This window comes from Mytilus edulis, chromosome 8, assembly GCF_963676685.1.
Source record: "Mytilus edulis chromosome 8, xbMytEdul2.2, whole genome shotgun sequence".
In the NCBI taxonomy this organism is placed as follows: domain Eukaryota; kingdom Metazoa; phylum Mollusca; class Bivalvia; order Mytilida; family Mytilidae; genus Mytilus; species Mytilus edulis.
Window position 1 is genome coordinate 48,190,270 of NC_092351.1, and position 21,578 is coordinate 48,211,847.

A 21,578-nucleotide genomic window follows, 5' to 3' on the forward strand; every position below is an offset into this window, starting at 1 on the left:
TTACATGTTCACTTCGGCACTGTTTACTATTTTTAGATTCTGCATAAGATTTCTTTTTTCATTTAAGTCCATTTTCAATTTTCTTTATTGCATCCTTCTCAGATGTATATAAAGTTATTCACAACTAAATATTGTAAGAATTAAGGGCAGAAAAAAAGAAGTAAAAAAAAAAGGGGATTTTCCAATATTTCCAAATTGACCAATCAAAATTGCTGTTTTAAAATCAAGGAGGTTGGAAAATGGCAGGTGCCACATTGGATGCCAAAGGATGGTTAGAAGAAACCCAATTTTAATACACTATCTCTCACATTAACACGATAGTTGCAAAGTTTAATATTGTGCTTTACATGTTAAGCTTGTGCATTATTAATTAACACAAAATTTCATTTCATTAAAACAAATTATTTACTTTAGTTTTAAAACTCAATCTGACAGTTGTTCTGGAATGTTTATGTCTGATACTACAGAGATAAGAGTTCAGACTTCTTCAGACCATTGGTATTTTTTTGGTGTCACAATTTTACATAAGCAATATATGATCAAGAGAATGACATGAACCTAGTGACACCTGACATGCACCATGTTTCAAAATCTGCAGCTCCCGTCTCAGCGTCTGGGTGCATTCGAGACCGGCATGCAAATGTTCTCCAATCATGAAGAGTCTTATTTCTGTGCCATCAAGTATTAAGAATCCACAGGGTTCACGATAGAAACTGCAAGCGACGGTACTGAAGAAATCACTCGCATCTGTTACTTTGACAGTGTTGCCCAATTGTCAAAATTGATATAAAGTTACCTTCATGTTCACAATAGTCCCTATCCTCATCATCAGTTTTCTTGTTCAACCAAGTCGATGAAACATTAATTTTTCATTTATAACATGTATAAGTAAAGAAGTTCAAAGACATGAACAATATATATTTCTTTAGAAGAGCTGAAAGCATTGGGAATCTGCCTCATCAGGTCTATTCACTGCCACTACACTTAGCACCATATGCATCTATACGTTAGCCCCCTAGGTCCGTTCTCACCCAATTATTATTCAAATTCCAGTTGAATTATTAGATGTTTTTTAAATGAATAAATATATATATCAAATAAAATAAATATTTTGTTTGAAAAAAAAAAAAAAAAAAAGATATATAGCATGTCTAGCAATACAATTACCATGATTTCAAATCTGATTTTAGGCATTTAAGTACAGAGGGTATTGAACAGTGTGTTGGTGATAATGCCAGAAAAGATGAAAAGATAATTGATGTTGCCAAAGATGTAAGTATTTTTTAAGATTTTGGTTCTGTAGGATAGTCATGATATTCTCCCTATCTTGGCATATATTTTCTGACTTTGATTTAAATCGTCATGCTCTTACCAAAAAAGCACTCACATGTTTCATGAGGAGAAGAAGCAAATGCCAATTATAATCAAATTTTTGGATTGATTTGACAATGGATCAAACTGACAATATCCAGCGCCAGAGGTAGGCATCGAATTCTTTTAAAACTATTATGTATATTAATGATGCAATGCTTATAAGAATACAGAACATTAATTTAACAGTAGAAAAAAAAATGAAAACATATATTTTTTTTGTTGATTGTACATTATTTGCACCTTTTTAATAATGTTCTTTTCTCTTCCAGACAGATTTTAAAGAAATAGGAAGGAAATGGTTACCAGAAGATGTTAGTAAAGTCAGCTGTGAATATGTAAGTACTATGGAATACATATTCAATACACCTGAAAAATGTATACATTTTTTATCACATTGTAAATTGGGTAAGTAAATCTGACACATACAAAAAGTAAAATAACAAAAATAGAAAATTTAAAACAGAAATCCATTATCAAATGGCAAAATGAAATCAAAAGTAAAAAAATATCAAACCAATGCTGGTTGGTATAGGCATTTCTTAATGAGATAAAAAGATTTACATATCTCTTTTCTTGTCTTCGTATCAGCTCCCTGTTATTGTATTAGGTAAACCCCTTATCAATTGTTAAATTTAAGAATGTTACATCTATAATAATAACACCATTAACTATATTATCATGATTATGTGAATAAAAAAATCTGTTAATGGTTGATCTCAATTTAAGTTTTGTTGTGAACTATTATAATAAGTTGAATAACTCTGAACCGTCGGTTAAATCTGCACCGCCGGTTACCATATCTATATAAGTAGGGTGCAAACATTAATCCACCTATCTGCCTCTGATGAAGGTCATTTTTGGACCAAAACTAGTCAGACTAATAGGCGGCTATGAAACATCACCAGGCGCTGTTAATTATGTGTATATTTTTATGCTTTTACATAGTCCCCACTGATACACATAATTAATGTGGCTTCTACTAGCGAAAGCTCTATTTGGAGTTAATGTGTTTAGAGACCACTTATGTCAGTACACCTTTCCTTATTGCCTATTACATGTATTATAATAAGTTGCAATATTAATTGCTGCTAGATAATGCATAAAAAGAATACAGAAATTGACACAAACATCCTCAGAAAAAAAGCCACAAATGAGAAACAATTACAAACTGCACATCAGCCATATATCTAGAATGTTTAGGTGTAAAACCAGTTGTACATATATGTGCACAAGAACCATTTTTTTGCTTAGCCAGACCATCATTGACCATATATTGTGAAACAGACAATGAAAACTAGCTTAGGGTACTCAATATTCAGATTAAAATCATAAATTTGTTCAAGGAAATTCATGTGTGCATGTTACAGGGTCTACTGTGTATGGATTTAGAAGAATACAAATTTCACATCAGGTAAGCTGATATAATTGCAAACATGACAATATCAATACTTTTATAGGTTGAAGGTCCAGGGGTGTTACAAATACAGAAGATTAGGAATGTAGCAGCCCCTAAAGATAATGAGGAATCTCAAGGAGCCCCCAGACTGCTGAAACTGACCCTTACTGATGGTCATCTTAACTGTAATGGTGTGGAAACAGAAAAACTGGATAAGTTCGGGTATAAATTAATATTTATTTCTCAGTGTATATTTATTTAACTATATATAGCTATGACTGTAAGCTGCAAATATGTTGGTCTACTGCACCACATTTGGCAAAGCTCAATGATGCACCTAAAACATTCACAATGAAGAAATACTATTTAAGAATAGTCATGCAAATTTATTCTATATAAATGTGGCAGTGTAACACAAGGTGTAATATTAGTACTTTTTGTATTAGTTGAGATATGAAAAATATCTTTCATTAACTGGAAAATTTTCAGATTATTGATTTGTTTTCATTTTTAACTGTTATAGGTCAGCATCTGATATTGAAAAAAGTTTGAAATAAAATATTTTTTTTTTATGATAGTCAATTTAATGAATTAATGAAATGTACATATGACATAGCATAGTATGCAGTTGTTCCATACTTGTTCCATTCTTGAAAGTGTATACTGCCAATTTTCACAACAATGACGACATTTTTCAGAGAGAAAAAATATATTCCTTATGTCTAAAAGTTATGGTATTAAACCTTTTGAGTCATATCTTTGACTTGTGTTAAATATTTGAATTTTTAAAACAAACAACAGTCAAACAAGTGGCAATATATATTTTATAAACCAGTAAAATACAGAGGGACAGTTTATCTTTTTGAGAAAAAAAACAACATCATCAGTGTTTTGATGAGGATACTGTGATGACCATTTTCATTGAAGCATTGTTTGTAACTTTTGGAATGTATATTGTATATATTTGCAGAGTGAATGTACCACCAGGAACTAAAGTACTGTTAAAGGGAACAGTAGCAGTAGAACATGGAATTCTGTTGTTGAACAATAAAAATTGTCACCTGATTGGTGGACGTGTGGAGAAAATGGCGGAAAACTGGGAACTTAAAAAGGTATGTTAAAAATAATAAATGAAGACATAAATGATAAAAATTATATTACATGTATGTTGGTTAAATGTCGGTCGGTTTGATTGGGTAAAAGCAATTGTGGGGCATTTTAATATCAAATTGTAATTCTCAAAATTAAGTCTACCATTATGACAACACAAGATTCCTGTGACAACCTCACAACAATGCATAGGAAAACAAATGAAATATTTGCTGTAGCATTTAATTTCATGGTTGTTGCATAATAGTATAATTAAAAGAATTGAACTCTTCTTTTTTTTGTTATTTAATAGGTTTGTAAAGCATTGATTTTGCGAACATTTTAAGTATAAAGTGCTTCCACGTATTTCATTTTATTGGTCACAGTATTCACATTTTTTATTCTCGAGGCTGAATGCAGGTACAGTTATTATGATGCAGAAATATGAACAATTAATGGTAATGTAATTGTACTATTTATTTTATTTTTAGATGTTATCTAAACAGTCCAAACTGAGAGGTGTGACAGAAGGAGGACCACCTCCATTTGTTCCTTTTGGGCATAAAATACAACAAGTCAAACCTGCAACTCAGAAAGGTAAATTTCATGGACTGCTGCAAACTACGTATGCCAAATTTAACGTTTGCATACCTTTAAATGACATCTACATCTACATAATACTTCTTAACAACATTATGTTGAAGACACATGCTAGGGATTTTTTTTTTTGTGTATATGAACTAATAATACTCCCAAAACAGATATGTTTTCTTTTTAATGCCCCATTTATGGGCATTATGTTTTCTGGTCTGTGGGTCTGTTCGTCCATCCATTCGTTCATTTGTCCGTCCGTCGTCCTGCCTCAGGTAAAAGTTTTTGGTCAAGGTAGTTTTTGATGAAGTTGGAAGTTCAATCAATTTGAAACTTAGTACACATGTTCCTTGCGATATGATCTCTCTAATTTTAATGCCAAATCAGAGTTTTTCCCCCATTTTCACGGTCCATTGAACATAGAAAATGATAGTGCGGATGAGACATCTGTGTACTATGAACACATTCTTGTTTTAAAAAGAATTTAAATACTTGTAACCTGGAAGATTCTACTCAACTTAGTACTTTATTTGAATTATTAAAAGTATTAAATTCTTGAAAAATTTGGTCATCAAGTTTGACAGGTGTTTGAAAGGTTAAGTTTTAGACAGTTTTCTATTCTCTGTAAAATGCTTATGTCCTAAGAAAATCTGAAAGAGTATAAAAACAACTATTTCTGTCAGTCTTTTATAGTAAGTAATGGCTTCCATTGATATGTTGAAAAAGAGATTTAACTTAAGTTTTTTATTCATTGAATAATTAAAGACTATAATTTGAGATGAGTAAATTTTATCGTGTTAGAAGGCCATTGTCAGTTTCTTTTTGACTTATGAACTTTTAATGTCCTATTGTTACTTCAGCCTCTTTTATCCTTAATTTATGTAGCTATTATCTTCAAAATTGAAGTATATAGAAATAGATGTAGGCCTTATTCATTTGTTGTTGCTAAAAAATTGAAGATAAACGCTTTATTAATACAATTTTTTGTTGGGTATCAAAAACTGATTATTGGACAGTTGAAAGATAAACATTTTCTTTTGATTTTTTTAGATAATTTTAAGTCCCTTGCAACAAAGAAGGAAGAAAAGAAAGAGGAAGGAGAATTTGAACAACAGAGACAGGCAACCATTGCTGAAGCTCTGCAGGCCAAAGAAGAAAAGACAAAAACATTTGGTGGTGGACAAAAACAGGTGAACTTTTAAGGCTGCAAAATTTTAAAACAAAATATAGGAATTGAATACTAATTTATAGCTTTAGTTTAAAATTGGATAATCTGATTTTCAATCATATCTAAAAAAAAAAAAAAAGTATTTATAAATTCAATGCAATTACCCTCAATCAAAGACAACAGTAGTATACAGTGTTGAATAGTCATAAAAAGTAAAATCACAAAAATACTGAACTCAGAGGAAAATCAATTCAGAAAGTCCATAATCACATGGCAAAATCAAATAACAAAACGCATCAAAAACGAATGGACAAGAACTGTAATATTCCTGACTTGGTACAGGCATTTTCAAATGTAGAAAATGGTGGATTGAACCTGGTTATATAGCTAGCTAAACCTCTCACTTGTATGACAGTCGCATCAAATTCCATTATATTGTCACCGATGCGTGAACAAAACAAACAGACATAACAGGTAAAAATGTCAAAAAATAGGGGTACAGCAGTCAACATTGTGTTATCATATTAATCACTATAAAAACAACAAATTGATTAAGCAAAAACAAATCTGGGTCACAAACCAAAACTGAGAGAAACACATCATCTAAAAGAGAAAACAACAGAACAATAGATACACGGAACTGCAACAAAAACAAACGCCAACATTTCTCATGTAAAAAATATTTAAGTTTTTCTTTAGAATTAAATCTTAATAATAAAAGTGATTTAGAAGCAGATTGTATATATTTTGAGTGTATGCAACTATATTTAAATACACAGTATTTTTGTATGTTATTTATGCCCCATTCATGGGCATTATGTTTTTCTGGTCTGTGCTTCTGTTCATTTGTCCGTTTGTTTGCTCGTCTGTCTGTCTGTCCCGCCTCAGGTTAAAGTTTTTGGTCGAGGTAGTTTTTGATGAAGTTGAAGTGGAATCAACTTGAAGCTTAGTACACATGTTCCCTATGATATGATCTTTCTAATTTTGATGCCAAATTAGAGCTTTTACACCATTTTCATGGTCCACTGAACATAGAAAATGATAGATGGGGCATCCATGTACTATGGACACATTCTTATTTAGTCATTTTTTTTTAAATAACAAGTTTACTTTTCAGGTTGGCTCTGATAAAGACATTGCAAGAATTATGGAAATGGGATTTTCTGCTGATCAGGCCAGTAATTCTTTAAAACAGAACAATGGGAACTTCCAACTAGCTGTCAATGATCTCTTACAAGGAAGGGGAGGAGCTAGACAGAACCAATATGGTAGTGATAGACAAGGTCCATCAACAAGAGGTGGGAAAGGAGATTTCCAAGGGAGACAACCCAGGGAAGATAGGAGAGGTAATTAAAAAGGAAATTTCTTAATCCATCAAAATACAAATCTGCATGTATTTGAATTTTTATGCCCCACCTACGATAGTAGAGGGGCATTATGTTTTCTGGTCTGTGCGTCCGTTCGTCTGTCCGTCCGTCCGTTTGTTTGTCTGTCCCGCTTCAGGTTAAAGTTTTTGGTCAAGGTAGTTTTTGATGAAGTTGAAGTCCAATCGACTTCAAACTTGGTACACATGTTCTCTATGATATGATCTTTCTAATTTTAATGCCAAATTAGAGATATTACTCCAATTTCACGGTCCAATGAACATAGGAAATGATAGTGCGAGTGGGGCATTTGTTTACTGAGGACACATTCTTGTTTTTTTATAATTGGACATATAAACAATATTTAATCGAATTTTTAATGCAAAAAAAAACCCAGAATTTTTGAAAGTCATTTATTTTTTGGATTTTTAGTAAAGTATCTTGGTGTCTCGAATACAGTTTTTTCTAAAACATCTATAAAAAGTTTCTCATCTCAACACACTTTCAAATTCCAATATAAAAGTCCAGGTTTTTTCTTTAAAATACACTGAAATTGATGAAATCACAGTTATTTGAGTTATATAGTGAAAACTTAATGTTTCCTTATTGAGGAAACATTAAACAATATATATGTTAAAATTCAATGGTTACTTTTGAGAAAATCATTAAGAAAAGGGGATCACATGCCTTATTTTCTTGAAAAATTAAAATCACAAATTGTCTTATCAAACAGTCTAATTATCTGCCCTTGGTTTTTAAAAAGATTTTTTTCTTAAAATTTGGTATACACATAATAACAGTTTTTTGATAGTTTATTCATTAAATTTCAAGATTAAGAAGTTTTTGTTGTATATTCAATAATACTTGGTTAAATATTTTTAAATCAAAAAATATTTTTTCAACATGCCGAGAAGAAATACTTAAAAAAGACACCCATCTTCTAAAGAAGAATTAAGACATTTTAAAAAAAATCTAAGATTTTGATATCAAAAGGCTGTTAGGTCTTCTCAAACTGAGTTGCAGTAACTTTGTTTCGAGCATCTTTAATAAATAAATCTAATGATTCTTTAAAGCTGGTACCCAATACCTGAACTAAAATTAATTTGGCTCGTTTAATTTTCTTTAAATTTTGACAAAGTATTTAGTTTGACCCTTTGACAAAAATATAAAAATTTCAAAATCTTTGAACCAACCGTTTAATCAGAAAAATTACACTGGTTATATAGCAGTTTGACAAAAACTTATTTTGATCATTGAGAAGCTTAATATTCTCTTAACAACACAACATCATTAAAACGTTCTGCTGATTTTACAGAGTTATCTCCCTGTAGTGTTAGGTACCACCTTAAAGCTGGTAGATTATATTCCTGTCAAGCATAGTCAAATTTCTGAATATTTGTAACTGCTGGAGGACTGAAATCCCCTACCTAGGGTATCATTTACCAAGCAGTGTTTTATAAGTGGCATTGTTTATATTACATACATTTCTTACATTTTCTAGAAGGTCGTGGCAGACGACAGAAAGATGAAGATTCTGAGGAAATGTCCAGTAAACCATCAGCTCCTGTTACTCTGTTTGACTTCTTAGCTAAAAGTAATAAAATACCTGTGGGAAGTAAAGAAAATAAAGGTACTTGAAATTACAGATGTTTATACTCATTATAAACAGCAGGGTACTTTGATATTTCTGTGTTAAAGAGTCTGGTCTATATTGTTTTGACACCATTTAACCATTTATTCCCTCTTCACAGTTATGGTTGATAATCATGAAGTATCCTGATACAATATTTGAAACTAATGGTTGTCTTTAGTTTTACTATAGAGATTATCTTCATTTCAGTTGTTACATATATCCTTCACACGTAATGGCCAGTTCTGTGACAGAAATGTGATTAAGATATCTCTACAGATTATTCTTCAAAAAACCTATAAAAATCAGTTTGCACACTTAATTACTATATGTTTACCAGGGTATTTGACACAATACATGAAGAAAGATACCTTTTCCAAGAATCCATGTAAAAAAAGATTTAATAAGTGAATGTTTTTCAACTTTTATTTTATATTTAAAATTTTATCAAAATAATTTTTATGTCTCATTCATTTCATAGAAAACAAAGATTCAAAATCCAGCAATAGTGTGCCTTCTAAATCTATGCAATACTCAAACGATGGCAGCAGACAGGGTGATAGAGGTTATAAACCCAAATATCAAGACAATTCATCTAACTATGATAGACAAAATTCACAAAACGATAGACGAAACTTTGATAGCAGACCCAAATCTAGTCCCGCATTTAATCCACAACAATCCTCTAACTATGATAATAAATCTCAGCGACCTGGGAGTGGTTACGATCGAAATAAACAACCTGATAAATTTGACAGAGGTCAGGGTGGTTACGATCGTAATAAACAACCAGATAAATTTGACAGAGGTCAAAGTGGTAACGATCGTAATAAACAACCAGATAAATTTGACAGAGGTCAAAGTGGTTACGATCGTAATAAACAACCAGATAAATTTGACAAAGGTCAGAGGTCACAACAGACAAATAATGACAGAAACTTTCAGCAAAGTAAAGGTGATGGGCAGTTTAGTAATAATCGTCAAAATTATAACAATGATAAAGTAACAAGAAACGATAGGCCACAAAATTACGACAAAAGGTCAGAGCAAGGGTCAAATACTAGTGATAGAAACTTTCAAGACAGCAGACGACCAAATCAAAAAGGAAATGATCGAGAACAGAATTTTGACAGACGATCAGATACCAGTAAAAATCGTAATTACAATGACCGAGGTTCACAAAATGAAAACCGTAGTTCAAATGGAAATAATTATGATAGCAGAGACTCTCAAAACAGAAATCCTGGAGATTATAGTTCTGGTAGAACAGAACAAAGAGACAATAATTATACTACAAGTAATAGGAGAGATGGACAAAATAACAAATCACAAACTAACTACAAAGGAAAGTCAGAAAACAGTGACCAGTCGTATCAAGGACAAACAAATGATTTTAAATCCAGGAAAAAAGAAACCACAAATAATGGACAAAAACAGTATCAAGCAGTAAGTTATCTTAAAGCTGTTTTGTTTGATGGCTTTAGAAGTGGTCACTTTTATATACCATCATCCAAGTGCTTAAAAAAAATATTTAATCACATGGAATTTTAAAAGTATCTTGCATATTGCCATAATTTAACTGGAATTACTTGTGTTTCGATACTTATTGCTGATTTTTTATAATTTTACATTATTGTGATAGTCAACTACAGGATTTTAGACAAGAAAAACTTGAAAAAATATAAGAAGAAACAAAAATTTTCTCTGTGTTTTTGCTCATGAATTACTTTAAATTTGTCCTCTTTTACTTGTTTTAAAGATTAAAACATGAAAGCGGGGTGAATATGTAAGATTTAACTTTTTCTGGTGCAATGTCTTTAATCCACCATTTTCTACATTTGAAAATGCCTGTACCAAGTCAGGAATATGACAGTTCTTGTCCATTAGTTTTTGATGCGTTTTGTTATTTGGTTTTGCCATGTGATTATGGACTTTCTGAATTGATTTTCCTCTAGGTTTAGTATTTTGTGATTTTACTTTTTATTACTCCCACTAGAAGAAGAATATATATATACATTTCCTCAAGCTTTCAATTGTCTAGGTGGATATGTAGTGATGCTGACAGGAAACCACACAGACAAATCTGACCGTTAAGGTGCACATGGTCATTTTTAGGCCTTTAACTTTACCATGACCACACAGCCACAAAATATTCTGTCTGATCTTTAATTTAATCATATCATTTACAGTATTGTAGTGAGATGTATTGTAGCATTTAGGTACCAAAATCAAACACAATTACTCTCATACTTTTATTATATTTTATACCCTTTTCTTAGACTCATTGAAACTTTTTTTGTTATACATTATAATTTGATGGTGGCATAATTTCTGTTTACTTGTTCACCCAAACGCATGGCCAGTACAGCTATATTTTTTAATCAAATTTTATGTATAATATATTTCTTATCTTTTACTAGACTACTGGTGAAATTAAGACCTGGAAAGAAGGAGAACATTGTTTGGCCAAATATTGGGAAGATAATCAGGTTAATATTAACAGATTTACATGATTACGAAAACATTTAAACAAAACAATACAACTTCAAAATGAAATATAATACAATTTGTATTATAGAAAACAAAAGATATGGGGTATCCATACATGACACAAAATCTGTTCATGCAGAGAAACAAAAAAAAACGAACACGAAAAGGAACAGTCCTTTTATTGCTATTCTTCATCCCAAAGTCACAGTGAGGCCTTTAACACAGAATATAAAACCTCTCACCTCACTACAAGCTTAATATAGCCCTAAGCACTGGTTTCAGCGGAATTATTTTTGTTTTGTAAGATGTTAAAATCAGAGCTACAGATGAATATTGTAATAGAATAGACTGTCTGTTTTCTTATATTGATAAAATAAAAAAAATAGAATGTTGGATGTGTTTTTATACTCCTACTCAGAAGGAGGAGTATATTGTTTTTCATCTGATGGTTCTCTGTAACATATTTTTATATCAGCATTTAAAAGTCTTGGCTTTCTAATATTGCTCACATCATGTTTTTTTAAGTACATAAAAAGCATAATATTTGTATAAGGTATTTAAGAAAAATATTATAATCTGCTAGCAAATGTTAATCTTATCCATCAATTCTAATTAGATTGTTTAGAAAAATATAAAAGAAAGTTGGTAAATCAACATTGGTACCATGAAAAAGCACAATCAGTTAACTTTATATTACTATTATCTTTCATCACCCCACTGGATGTTAAACAACAATCAATCTTTCACCACTTCACAGTAATAGATAGCTGTTTGCACATTAGGTATCAAGAGGAAAATATAAATCAATGAATTAATCTTTCATCATAGTTATACCCCCCTTTGAAAAAGGGGGGGGTATACTGTTTTACCTCTGTCTGTCCATCAGTCCGTCCATCCCATGAATATCTTTCGTCACATTTTTCTCAGGAACTACAATACAAGGATTTTTGAAATTTGCTTTGAAGGTTTATATAAGTCTGCAATACCGTGTGATGCGTTTTCAGATTCATCACTTGACAACTTCCTGTTTACCAAACACTTGTATGATTTTACACATGATAGCCAAGTTGAAAATTTTCGTCACATTTTTCTCAGGAACTACAATACAAGGATTTCTGAAATTTTGCTTTCAAGGTTTATATAAGTCTGCTATACCGTGTGATGCGTTTTCAGATTCATCACTCAACAACTTCCTGTTTACCGAACACTTGCATATTTTTACACTATTAAAATTATCCACTTGCGGCTGGGGTATCATCAGTGAGCAGTAGCTCACAGTTTTACTTGTTGAGATTTCAACACTAAGCTTTTATAATAAAACTTTTAAACATTTCATTAGGATTGATTGATTGATTGATTGTTGGTTGCTTTAGGACAAAGAACTATTAACAATAAATAAATAACTAAGAATATTGACAAATGGCTTCTGCTTTAATGACTTATAAAAATGTCTCTGAAATTCAGCAATTCATAATCTACCCATAGTGTTAGAAGGATTTTTAAAAGCATGGGATACAACAAGATTTTGTTAAACTGAACTCTATTACAGACTTGAAAATTGTTTTTTGCTGTTTCTCTGGTAACACACGACATTTTAATATGAGTAAGAGCAAAAAACTTGCGGGGAGTCAAAATAAAATAATGAGTATGACTGTTACCTAGCACATTAAATGTTCTGCTCAGGATGTCTGTCAAGTTAAGTATTCATGTAACATTACCCTGCTTTCGTCTCAATAGGCATTTAATTTGATGTCTGTCAAGTTTAGTATTCATGTAACATTACCCTGCTTTCGTCTCAATAGGCATTTAATTTGATGTCTGTCAAGTTTAGTATTCATGTAACATTATCCTGCTTTCGTCTCAATAGACATTTAATTTGATGTCTGTCAAGTTTAGTATTCATGTAACATTATCCTACTTTCGTTTCAATAGACATTTAATTTGATGTCTGTCAAGTTTAGTATTCATGTAACATTATCCTGCTTTCGTCTCAATAGGCATTTAATTTGATGTCTGTCAAGTTTAGTATTCATGTAACATTATCCTGCTTTCGTCTCAATAGACATTTAATTTGATGTCTGTCAAGTTTAGTATTCATGTAACATTATCCTGCTTTCGTCTCAATAGACATTTAATTTGATGTCTGTCAAGTTTAGTATTCATGTAACATTACCCTGCTTTCGTCTCAATAGGCATTTAATTTGATGTCTGTCAAGTTTAGTATTCATGTAACATTATCCTGCTTTCGTCTCAATAGACATTTAATTTGATGTCTGTCAAGTTTAGTATTCATGTAACATTATCCTACTTTCGTTTCAATAGACATTTAATTTGATGTCTGTCAAGTTTAGTATTCATGTAACATTATCCTACTTTCGTCTCAATAGACATTTAATTTGATGTCTGTCAAGTTTAGTATTCATGTAACATTATCCTACTTTCGTTTCAATAGACATTTAATTTGATGTCTGTCAAGTTTAGTATTCATGTAACATTATCCTGCTTTCATCTCAATAGACATTCAATTTGATGTCTGTCAAGTTTAGTATTCATGTAACATTATCCTACTTTCGTTTCAATAGACATTTAATTTGATGTCTGTCAAGTTTAGTATTCATGTAACATTACCCTGCTTTCGTCTCAATAGGCATTTAATTTGATGTCTGTCAAGTTTAGTATTCATGTAACATTATCCTGCTTTCGTCTCAATAGACATTTAATTTGATGTCTGTCAAGTTTAGTATTCATGTAACATTATCCTGCTTTCGTCTCAATAGGCATTCAATTTGATGTCTGTCAAGTTTAGTATTCATGTAACATTATCCTGCTTTCGTCTCAATAGACATTTAATTTGATGTCTGTCAAGTTTAGTATTCATGTAACATTATCCTGCTTTCGTCTCAATAGACATTTAATTTGATGTCTGTCAAGTTTAGTATTCATGTAACATTATCCTGCTTTCGTTTCAATAGACATTTAATTTGCTATTAGACATAAAAAAGAACCATCAATTAATTAATTTACAAACTACAAATTTGGAATTTCTTTATATTTATTTGTATATAAACCTAAGAAATATATAGAAGCATCAATATTTGAACTATTAATATAAAGATTATTTCTATTTCAGTATTATCATGCTGTGATACATCAGTGCATACAGAATTTTGCTGTTGTTTTATTTCTTGAATATGGAAATCATGAGGAAGTTAAATTAACAGATATAAAACCAGTAGGTATTAATTAACACATTAAAGATGAAATAAACACGATTTGATTAGATAATTTACAAATATTTATGCCATTAATGAGGAAAGAAATAATTATCATAAATTTTTGATAATTTGTGTATGCCCCATACTTTGCTCTTAAAAATCATGAAAATTAGTAGGTGTACAGTATTCTATAAATTTGCCAGCCATTTATCTTCTTGAATCTATTATTGATAGACTAGTTTATAGTATGTTTATTGTTTTGTCTTGTCTTTTGTTCCATCTCCTTATAAGAGATGTGTATAGGCACTGCCTTGTGTCAATAAATTAAGTGAGACTGAAAATTAGTCTTCGATTTAAAAAGTTTAATCCATATATTAAAATATGATGAGATACTTCAAATGAAATACATGAACAGTGTCAATGTTACTGCACCAGATATTTTTTTGACAATACAGTCTCTTCAGTAATGCGCAAAGCAAAAATTTTTGAAAACCTATAAATGAAGTATTGAAGAGCTTATGATACCATAAAGGACCAAAAGTATATCCATAGTGTCAGAAGGATTTTTAAAAGCATGGGGTACAACAAGATTTTGTTAAACTTAAAGTTAAACCTAGTAGACAAGGAATCAGTTCTGTTTTAGGAAGATACATTCCTTAATTCCAAACAAATTTAGCTATAATTTCAATGAAACAATATCTGTATTTTTACTTTTCCCGCTTTGGATATATATACATTGAGTATTTTTATTCTAACTGTGTAGAGAAAAAATGATTTTGAACGACTTTGCTGTAACTGGAGAATTTTGTATTTGTAATAATGACTTTAAAATGTTACTACAAAGAATTTGGTAGGTTATCACTCAAGCATGCACACCTCAGTAATAGGAATTTGACAACTGCTATAATAATTTCACCTATTTTTAGGTGGAGGGGGTTGATAGGCCTAAAGGAGTTTCAAATACAATGTTCAGACATATGAATAAACTGTTATCTAGAAAAAAAGTAGTTCCAGGGAAGTATAATATAAACCTTTTTAGAAGTCAAAGTAAAAATTAATTATTTAATCCATATTATTCCTTTACAGCTGCCTAAAGTACAAGCAGTAGCACTACCAGATTTCAGTATGCCACCACCTGGGATGTTTGCTTATAACGTACCCCCACCAGCTAATCAACCAACCAATGCCAGACAAATACAAAGCATGGAATTCAGACGGAAGAAGCCTGATAATGATAAACCAACCATGCAATATTATCAACCACCAAAACAACGATATAATTAAATTCATACTCAATAAAATTCACATTATTTATTGAATTAGATTACTTTTATATCAACTCTTATAATTTACCAAAGTGATTGCAGTAAAACTGTGCATTTAAACATTGAGGATCTAAAAATGGTTGATCTTTCACTGATTCTCAGCAGGCATCTTAAAAAGAGATGAGTTATAAAGGTGTTATCATAGATTTTCATTTGTGTCATGGTTTCATGTGTTTGCTCTAAAGATATCTGTATTACAAATCAAAAGATGTTTGAGTGGAAGAGCCAGCTTGTACTACATCTTCCAATCAGTAATGTCATACAATACAATAACTTCCAATTTTAGCACATCTGGCCCAAAGGGCCAAGTGAGTTTTTCTGATCAATTGGCATCAGTTGTCCCTTGTCGTCGTTAACTTTTTACATTTTGAACTTCTACTAGAGAACCACTGAATGGAAAAAAAACAAACATGGCATAAATGTTCCTTATGAGGTACTGACCAAATAATGTTACTTTGTAGCCGATCCATCATCCAAGAATGCTGCCAGCGGGGGACTTAGTTTAACATAGGACCCTATGGAAAATACATACAAATGTCTTCTTTTAGAGACCCACCAAATGGAATGAAACCAAACATAGCATGAATGTTCCTTATGAGGTGCTGACCAAGTTTTGTTACTTTGTAGCTGATCCATCTTCCAAGATGGCCAACAGCGGGGACTTAGTGTAACATAGTACCCTATGGGAAATGCATACAAATGTCTTCTTTTAGAGAACCACTGAATGAAATGAAACCAAACTTAGCATGAATGTTCCTTATGAGGTGCTGACCAAGTGTTGTTACTTTGTAGCCTATCCGTCTTCCAAGATGGCCACCAGCGGGGGACTTAGTTTAACATAGGACCCTATGGGAAATGCATACAAATGTCTTCTTTAAGAGAACCACTGAATGGAATGAAACCAAACATAGCATGAATGTTTCTTATGAGGTGCTTACCAAGTTTTGTTACTTTGTACCCGATCCATCATCTAAGATAGCCGCCAGCGGGGGACTTAGTTTAACATAGGGAAATCTTCTTTTAGAGAACCATAGAATGGAATGCAATATTAAACCAAATTTGGCCTCAATCATTATTTAAGTACCTGTGATGATTTTATCTTTTTCAAAAACCTTAGTAGAGTTAGTTGAGCGATACAGGCTCTTGAGAGCATCTAGTTTTCAGAAGTAGTGTGGGAAGTTATTACTTCTGCCAAAAATGTGCTTCCCATGGAAAATAAATTGCCTTTATTTCAATCACCCTCCCAGTTTAGAAACTAAAATGCAGACCCTATTGAAAATGAATGAGACATTATCGAAAACATTGTTATATACCCATTAGGTATGTATTGTCTGCAAGAAAGGTTTGATACCAATTTCACAGACTACTGTCGTCCTTGGAAAGAAAATGCAATTTGTATAACAAATTTTGTTTATAACGATTCATATCTACACTGCTTTAAAACTTCAAAGGTATGAAACTTTTGTTTGGTCTTCCTTTGTCCCTTTTTTGACTGAATGGATATGAATTTGCTAAAGTGGATTGGGAAACCGAAATTGAAGACATGGAACAAGCAGTGTTTTTGCAATTTTTGAGTTCGAAAGCAACAATAGATGACCTAAAGACAGAAAATCTTATCTACTTGGTGACCATTACTAATTTAAAGAACACATAATCGAACACAGGCTACGTGTATGTTTGTTTTCATTGCTTTTTAAGTAAATATATTGCTTTTTTTTTTGTTTGAAGCATGGTGCAATAAGTAGTTGCAAATTACATTTTTTCAAGTTATCTCAAGTTAATATAATTCTCAATATTTATTCAGCGAAATGATTACCATTGCAATTTTAAAATGTGAGACCATAACAAATTAACTGTTATCAAATAGCTACTCAATGAATAGTGCAGCAATTAATTAAAATAATATTCTGTCTAGTCTAAAACTTGAGGTTAATCCCCTACAACACCAGATGAAGTGATTCTTAATCCACGGAAAGAAATGAATCCAAAAAATCGAACAATTTTAACAGAAGTATCTTTCTGTTATTTTTTTTTCTCATGGAACTATACTGAGTATGGCACTATACTAGTTTAGCTCATATATTTTTGTTATTGTGATTGTACTTATTTAGACTGAAATTTTCCATACTATAAAGGTAGATATTGCAGCTTTTCCGATGTAAAGTGTTCCAACTGAATCATAATCCGAACATGTTCTGACAAAGGTTTCATCCATGCAACTGCGAATATGTTTGACGAATTCAGTTTCCATGGTTCGTAAGTCCCATCACTATAACCACGTCTTTGAATTTCATTATTGACTAATATGTGCAGCTCTGGGTACTCAAAACGGAAAGGCCTCTCTTTGGTCATTTGTTAGATTATGCTGTCGCGTTGACGTATGCCAAGCAAATCATTTGTTAATGCATGTGTATCTGTTTTTAAATTACATTTTTTTAGTTGGACATTTGTTTTGCTTCGGTTTTTTTATCCGGAAGATAAACTTCATATATGGAAAGTGACACTGGATTTATTTTTTTCTCTATTTTACCACTTTGAATAAGCTACGTAGTATTAAGTTTTGCTTTGATGTCGGCTTTCTGTTTTTTTTTAAACTCGACAATCTGCCTTTTCTGCTTTTAATTTGTCTAACTTTATCTATTATATATCTCCGTGTTCTAGCGACATCGATTAATCATTCAATTTACTTTTTAAATGAAAAGATGTTTAAGGTCAGAATTTTGTGTCTTTAGGTCATTTATTGTTGCTTTCAAATTCTAAATGCGGTTATTCACTGCTTGACTCATGCATTCCATTTTGGTTTTCCAATCCACATTAGCAAATTCATGGCCATTCAGTCGAAAAAGGACAAAAGAAGACAAAGCAATATTGTCATACCTTTGTAGATTTAAATCAAGGTAGATAGGAATCGTTACATAACGAAATTTGTTACATATATATATATATATATATATATATATATATATATATATATATATATATATATATATATATATATATATATATATAATCGCATATATTCCTTCCAAGGACGGCAGTACAGAGTCTGTGAAATTGGAATCGAACCTTCCTTGCAGAAACAATGCATATTTTTTACGTATATAACCATGCTTTCGATAATGTCTCATTCATATTCAATACCATCTGCATTTGCGTTTCTTTTATCGACACATTGAGAGTGTTAATAAATATATACTCATTAGGCAATATATATTCAGTACTACAAATAACAAATAATGGGCACCATTTTGTGACACTGACCAAATATTTTCATATGACCAAAATAAATATAGACAACAAAATAGTTGATGTATGAACCCCCTACGTATATCATGTTCTATGCGTTATGTATGGCCTGAATGTAAAATGCCGGAAGCAAAAAAAAAGGGGGAGGGGGTTTCAAAAAAAGTTAAATAACAGCGATATTTAACTGTGAGGAAAATTCAAAATGGAGAGTCCCTCATCAAATGGTAAAATCATAAGTTCAAACACATCAAACGAATGGACAACAACTGTCATATTCCTGACTTGATAAAGACAAGATCTAAATTCAGGTATGATGAGATGAATAGGAAAAAGGGGATCTCTTTTGGCTAAAGTCAAAAAATTGTTTTCACATTGAATAAATACAAATGAAGGAGGTATGTTTCTCTTTCATTTATTAAGATACAGGCTGCTGTTTAGTTCTTTAAGTTGCAAATGCATTTAATAAATGCAAATTAAGACTTGCAAATATAATATTTCATTAATAATTTATAATAAATCTTAGATTACGATAGCTTTTGGAGAAAATTTATAACTATTGAATCTGAAATATGTAATAAGATGTTTTTTTATTGAGAAAATATGATTTCACATTTAATCTGAAATTTTCCATCCAGCAAAACTGCACCTTAGTATGGTGCCGCTGTAAAGACTTCCATGTGAGTTGTAACTAGCACTGGTTCTTACAAAACTAATGCTCCTTGGTTCATCCATGCTATAACAATACCGGTGGAAGCGTTTATATCCCAACCGTCAGAACTATCTGTAAATATTGAACCATGGACGTTGCTGTTGACTATAATATCAATGGACGCTGCGCTATTTTCGTATGGATGTATTGTAGTTGTAATGACATACACACCACTGACAGGTGCCCTAAACGTTCCCGTATTATTGTTATAACCACTACCGTAATTAACTTTTGTCTCATCGAAAGTCAGAGTATGGTGTTTCAGAATTGCTTCATTGTTACTCATAAATGCATAAAATGCCACACGGTCTCCGTGATCTCCACTATTCACTAATAGTCTTCTTTCTGAAAAGAAGATACGTTCTATAAGACGAAAGTTTATGAAATATTAAACAAGATTAAAATCTTATATATATATTTACTTCACTGAAGTACTACGTCTGTTATCCGCTTTTTTTTTACATATTAACTTTATTTTGGTATGTAGTTCCTTCGTTTCTGTCCTTATTCATTTTTCTGACCTACCAATAAGCTTTACGAATTACTGATTAGTTGTATCTGTTAACACTCTTTAAACATCCTTACGTTGTTGGGTTGGTTGGGTTTTGTTTTGTTTTTTTGCATTGAACTGCATATTTTTGGGATAAAATGTTAAAAAGCCTATCAGTGTTATGAGCGAATGTGACGACTTTAAATTAAATGAGATACTAAATTGATACTTAGATGGCGAAGAGTCGCTGCAGTCCTTTTACAAAATTTTATATACAATATCTTCGACATATTACATAATTCTTTATTCAGCATTATCATCATTTTTATTGTTCGCACCTACAAATTCCATCAGATTAATGGAAAATTTCTTATTGAATATTATTTAACTGAACACGAATAACGAACAAACTTCGTATGTCAAATGACAGTAAAGTTATAGGTTATGAAAAACTAAGGTATTTGTTCGTGTAGCTTATTTTCTGAAGCATATTTCTGACAATTTGTTAGATATATTTACCTTTATGATTGAAAATATCTCTTTCTTTTGGTCTCATCAATTTATCTGTTCCTTCAACCAAACGGGTTTTGGATTCAGAGTTCAACAACTTCTTTAAGTGTTTGTTTTCGTCCATCACGTTCCCCATTGCTTTTTTTAAATGCATCATTTCTATTCCTTGAATATCTAGTGTTCGTTTCATTTCTTCACCTTCATTCGTAAGTCGATCAATTTCATCTTTTTGTTCGTTTAAAAGTCTTTCAATTTTTAGAAAGCGTTTTTGGTTTAATTTTTCATCTGCCGCTGTTACGACAATGAAATACACAAGCACCAAATAATAAAACTTGTACATGTCTACCACTCAGGTGCAATTTAATGTGTACTAAATAATACATGATAAGACTATTAAAGTGTCATATCTTCTTCACAAACTTTTATCTTAACAAGACCACTCTCAACAAGTCTTGAAATCACTGGATAACAAAATCTATCTTACCTTTTTCAATTACATGACACTCAAGTTAAGCATAAACAATTATATATGTTAGAAATTTTATGATGAAATGAGAATAAGAACACAAAAATCCAAAACATTACAGACTATTTGACGCAGAGATATAGTTCCAAAACACATATATACATGTACTAAACGACTAGAACGCCAACGCCGCAACCAACCAACTGGAGAAGATGGGTCATCACAAAGGGTCCTGCAGTAAGTATAATAATTCAAATAACCTGTGGCAATGGTAAATTGCGACATAAATATTTTTTCCCTCAATATCTTTTATATACCTGATGTGTCAACATTACTTGATATATGAATTGGTTGCAGTAAACGTTCATAAAACTTTTTTGCCTTAATTTGGGGGCTCATAGTCAGGATAGTTTTTGCCTTGTCTTCAGTTGCTATATATATGCGAGGTCAATACAATTTTGCATGTTGATTGTCTAGAAGGCATATAATAATTTTCCTTAATTATGTAAATAAGT

The 21,578-nt window shown here is 31.4% G+C and overlaps 1 protein-coding gene and 1 long non-coding RNA gene across 3 annotated transcripts; one reads left to right on the forward strand and one right to left on the reverse strand.

The window, feature by feature from the left end:
* The first annotated feature begins 35 nt into the window (after positions 1-35).
* Positions 36-15,629, forward strand: LOC139485779 (tudor domain-containing protein 3-like). Of its 2 annotated transcripts, XM_071270424.1 has the most exons (14): positions 129-271; positions 1,191-1,272; positions 1,644-1,709; positions 2,832-2,992; positions 3,741-3,882; positions 4,351-4,456; positions 5,501-5,640; positions 6,736-6,964; positions 8,484-8,612; positions 9,094-9,420; positions 9,469-10,058; positions 11,033-11,101; positions 14,233-14,334; positions 15,404-15,629. In XM_071270424.1, exons 1-14 carry the CDS (start codon positions 240-242, stop codon positions 15,599-15,601), a joined length of 2,373 nt encoding a protein of 790 aa, XP_071126525.1. In that variant the 5' UTR covers positions 129-239; the 3' UTR covers positions 15,602-15,629. The 2 variants fall into 2 exon arrangements, with proteins under 2 accessions (XP_071126524.1, XP_071126525.1); XM_071270423.1 differs by having other exon boundaries at positions 36-271; positions 9,094-10,058.
* A 3,827-nt stretch (positions 15,630-19,456) lies between these two features.
* Positions 19,457-20,955, reverse strand: LOC139487030 (uncharacterized). The gene is made up of 2 exons (XR_011655719.1): positions 20,607-20,955; positions 19,457-19,942 (listed from the first exon to the last, which is right to left on the reverse strand). It is a non-coding gene; the product is annotated as an uncharacterized lncRNA (long non-coding RNA).
* Between the last annotated feature and the right edge of the window lie 623 nt (positions 20,956-21,578).

Bases quoted from the DNA above. Each gene is read 5' to 3' on its own strand.
- LOC139485779 (XM_071270423.1), top strand. From the start codon at position 240: ATGGCAGGTGCCACATTGGATGCCAAAGGATG. The intron at 6,965-8,483 runs GTAATTAAAAAG...TACATTTTCTAG, and splicing joins ACCCAGGGAAGATAGGAGAG to AAGGTCGTGGCAGACGACAG. The intron at 14,335-15,403 runs GTAGGTATTAAT...ATTCCTTTACAG, and splicing joins AATTAACAGATATAAAACCA to CTGCCTAAAGTACAAGCAGT.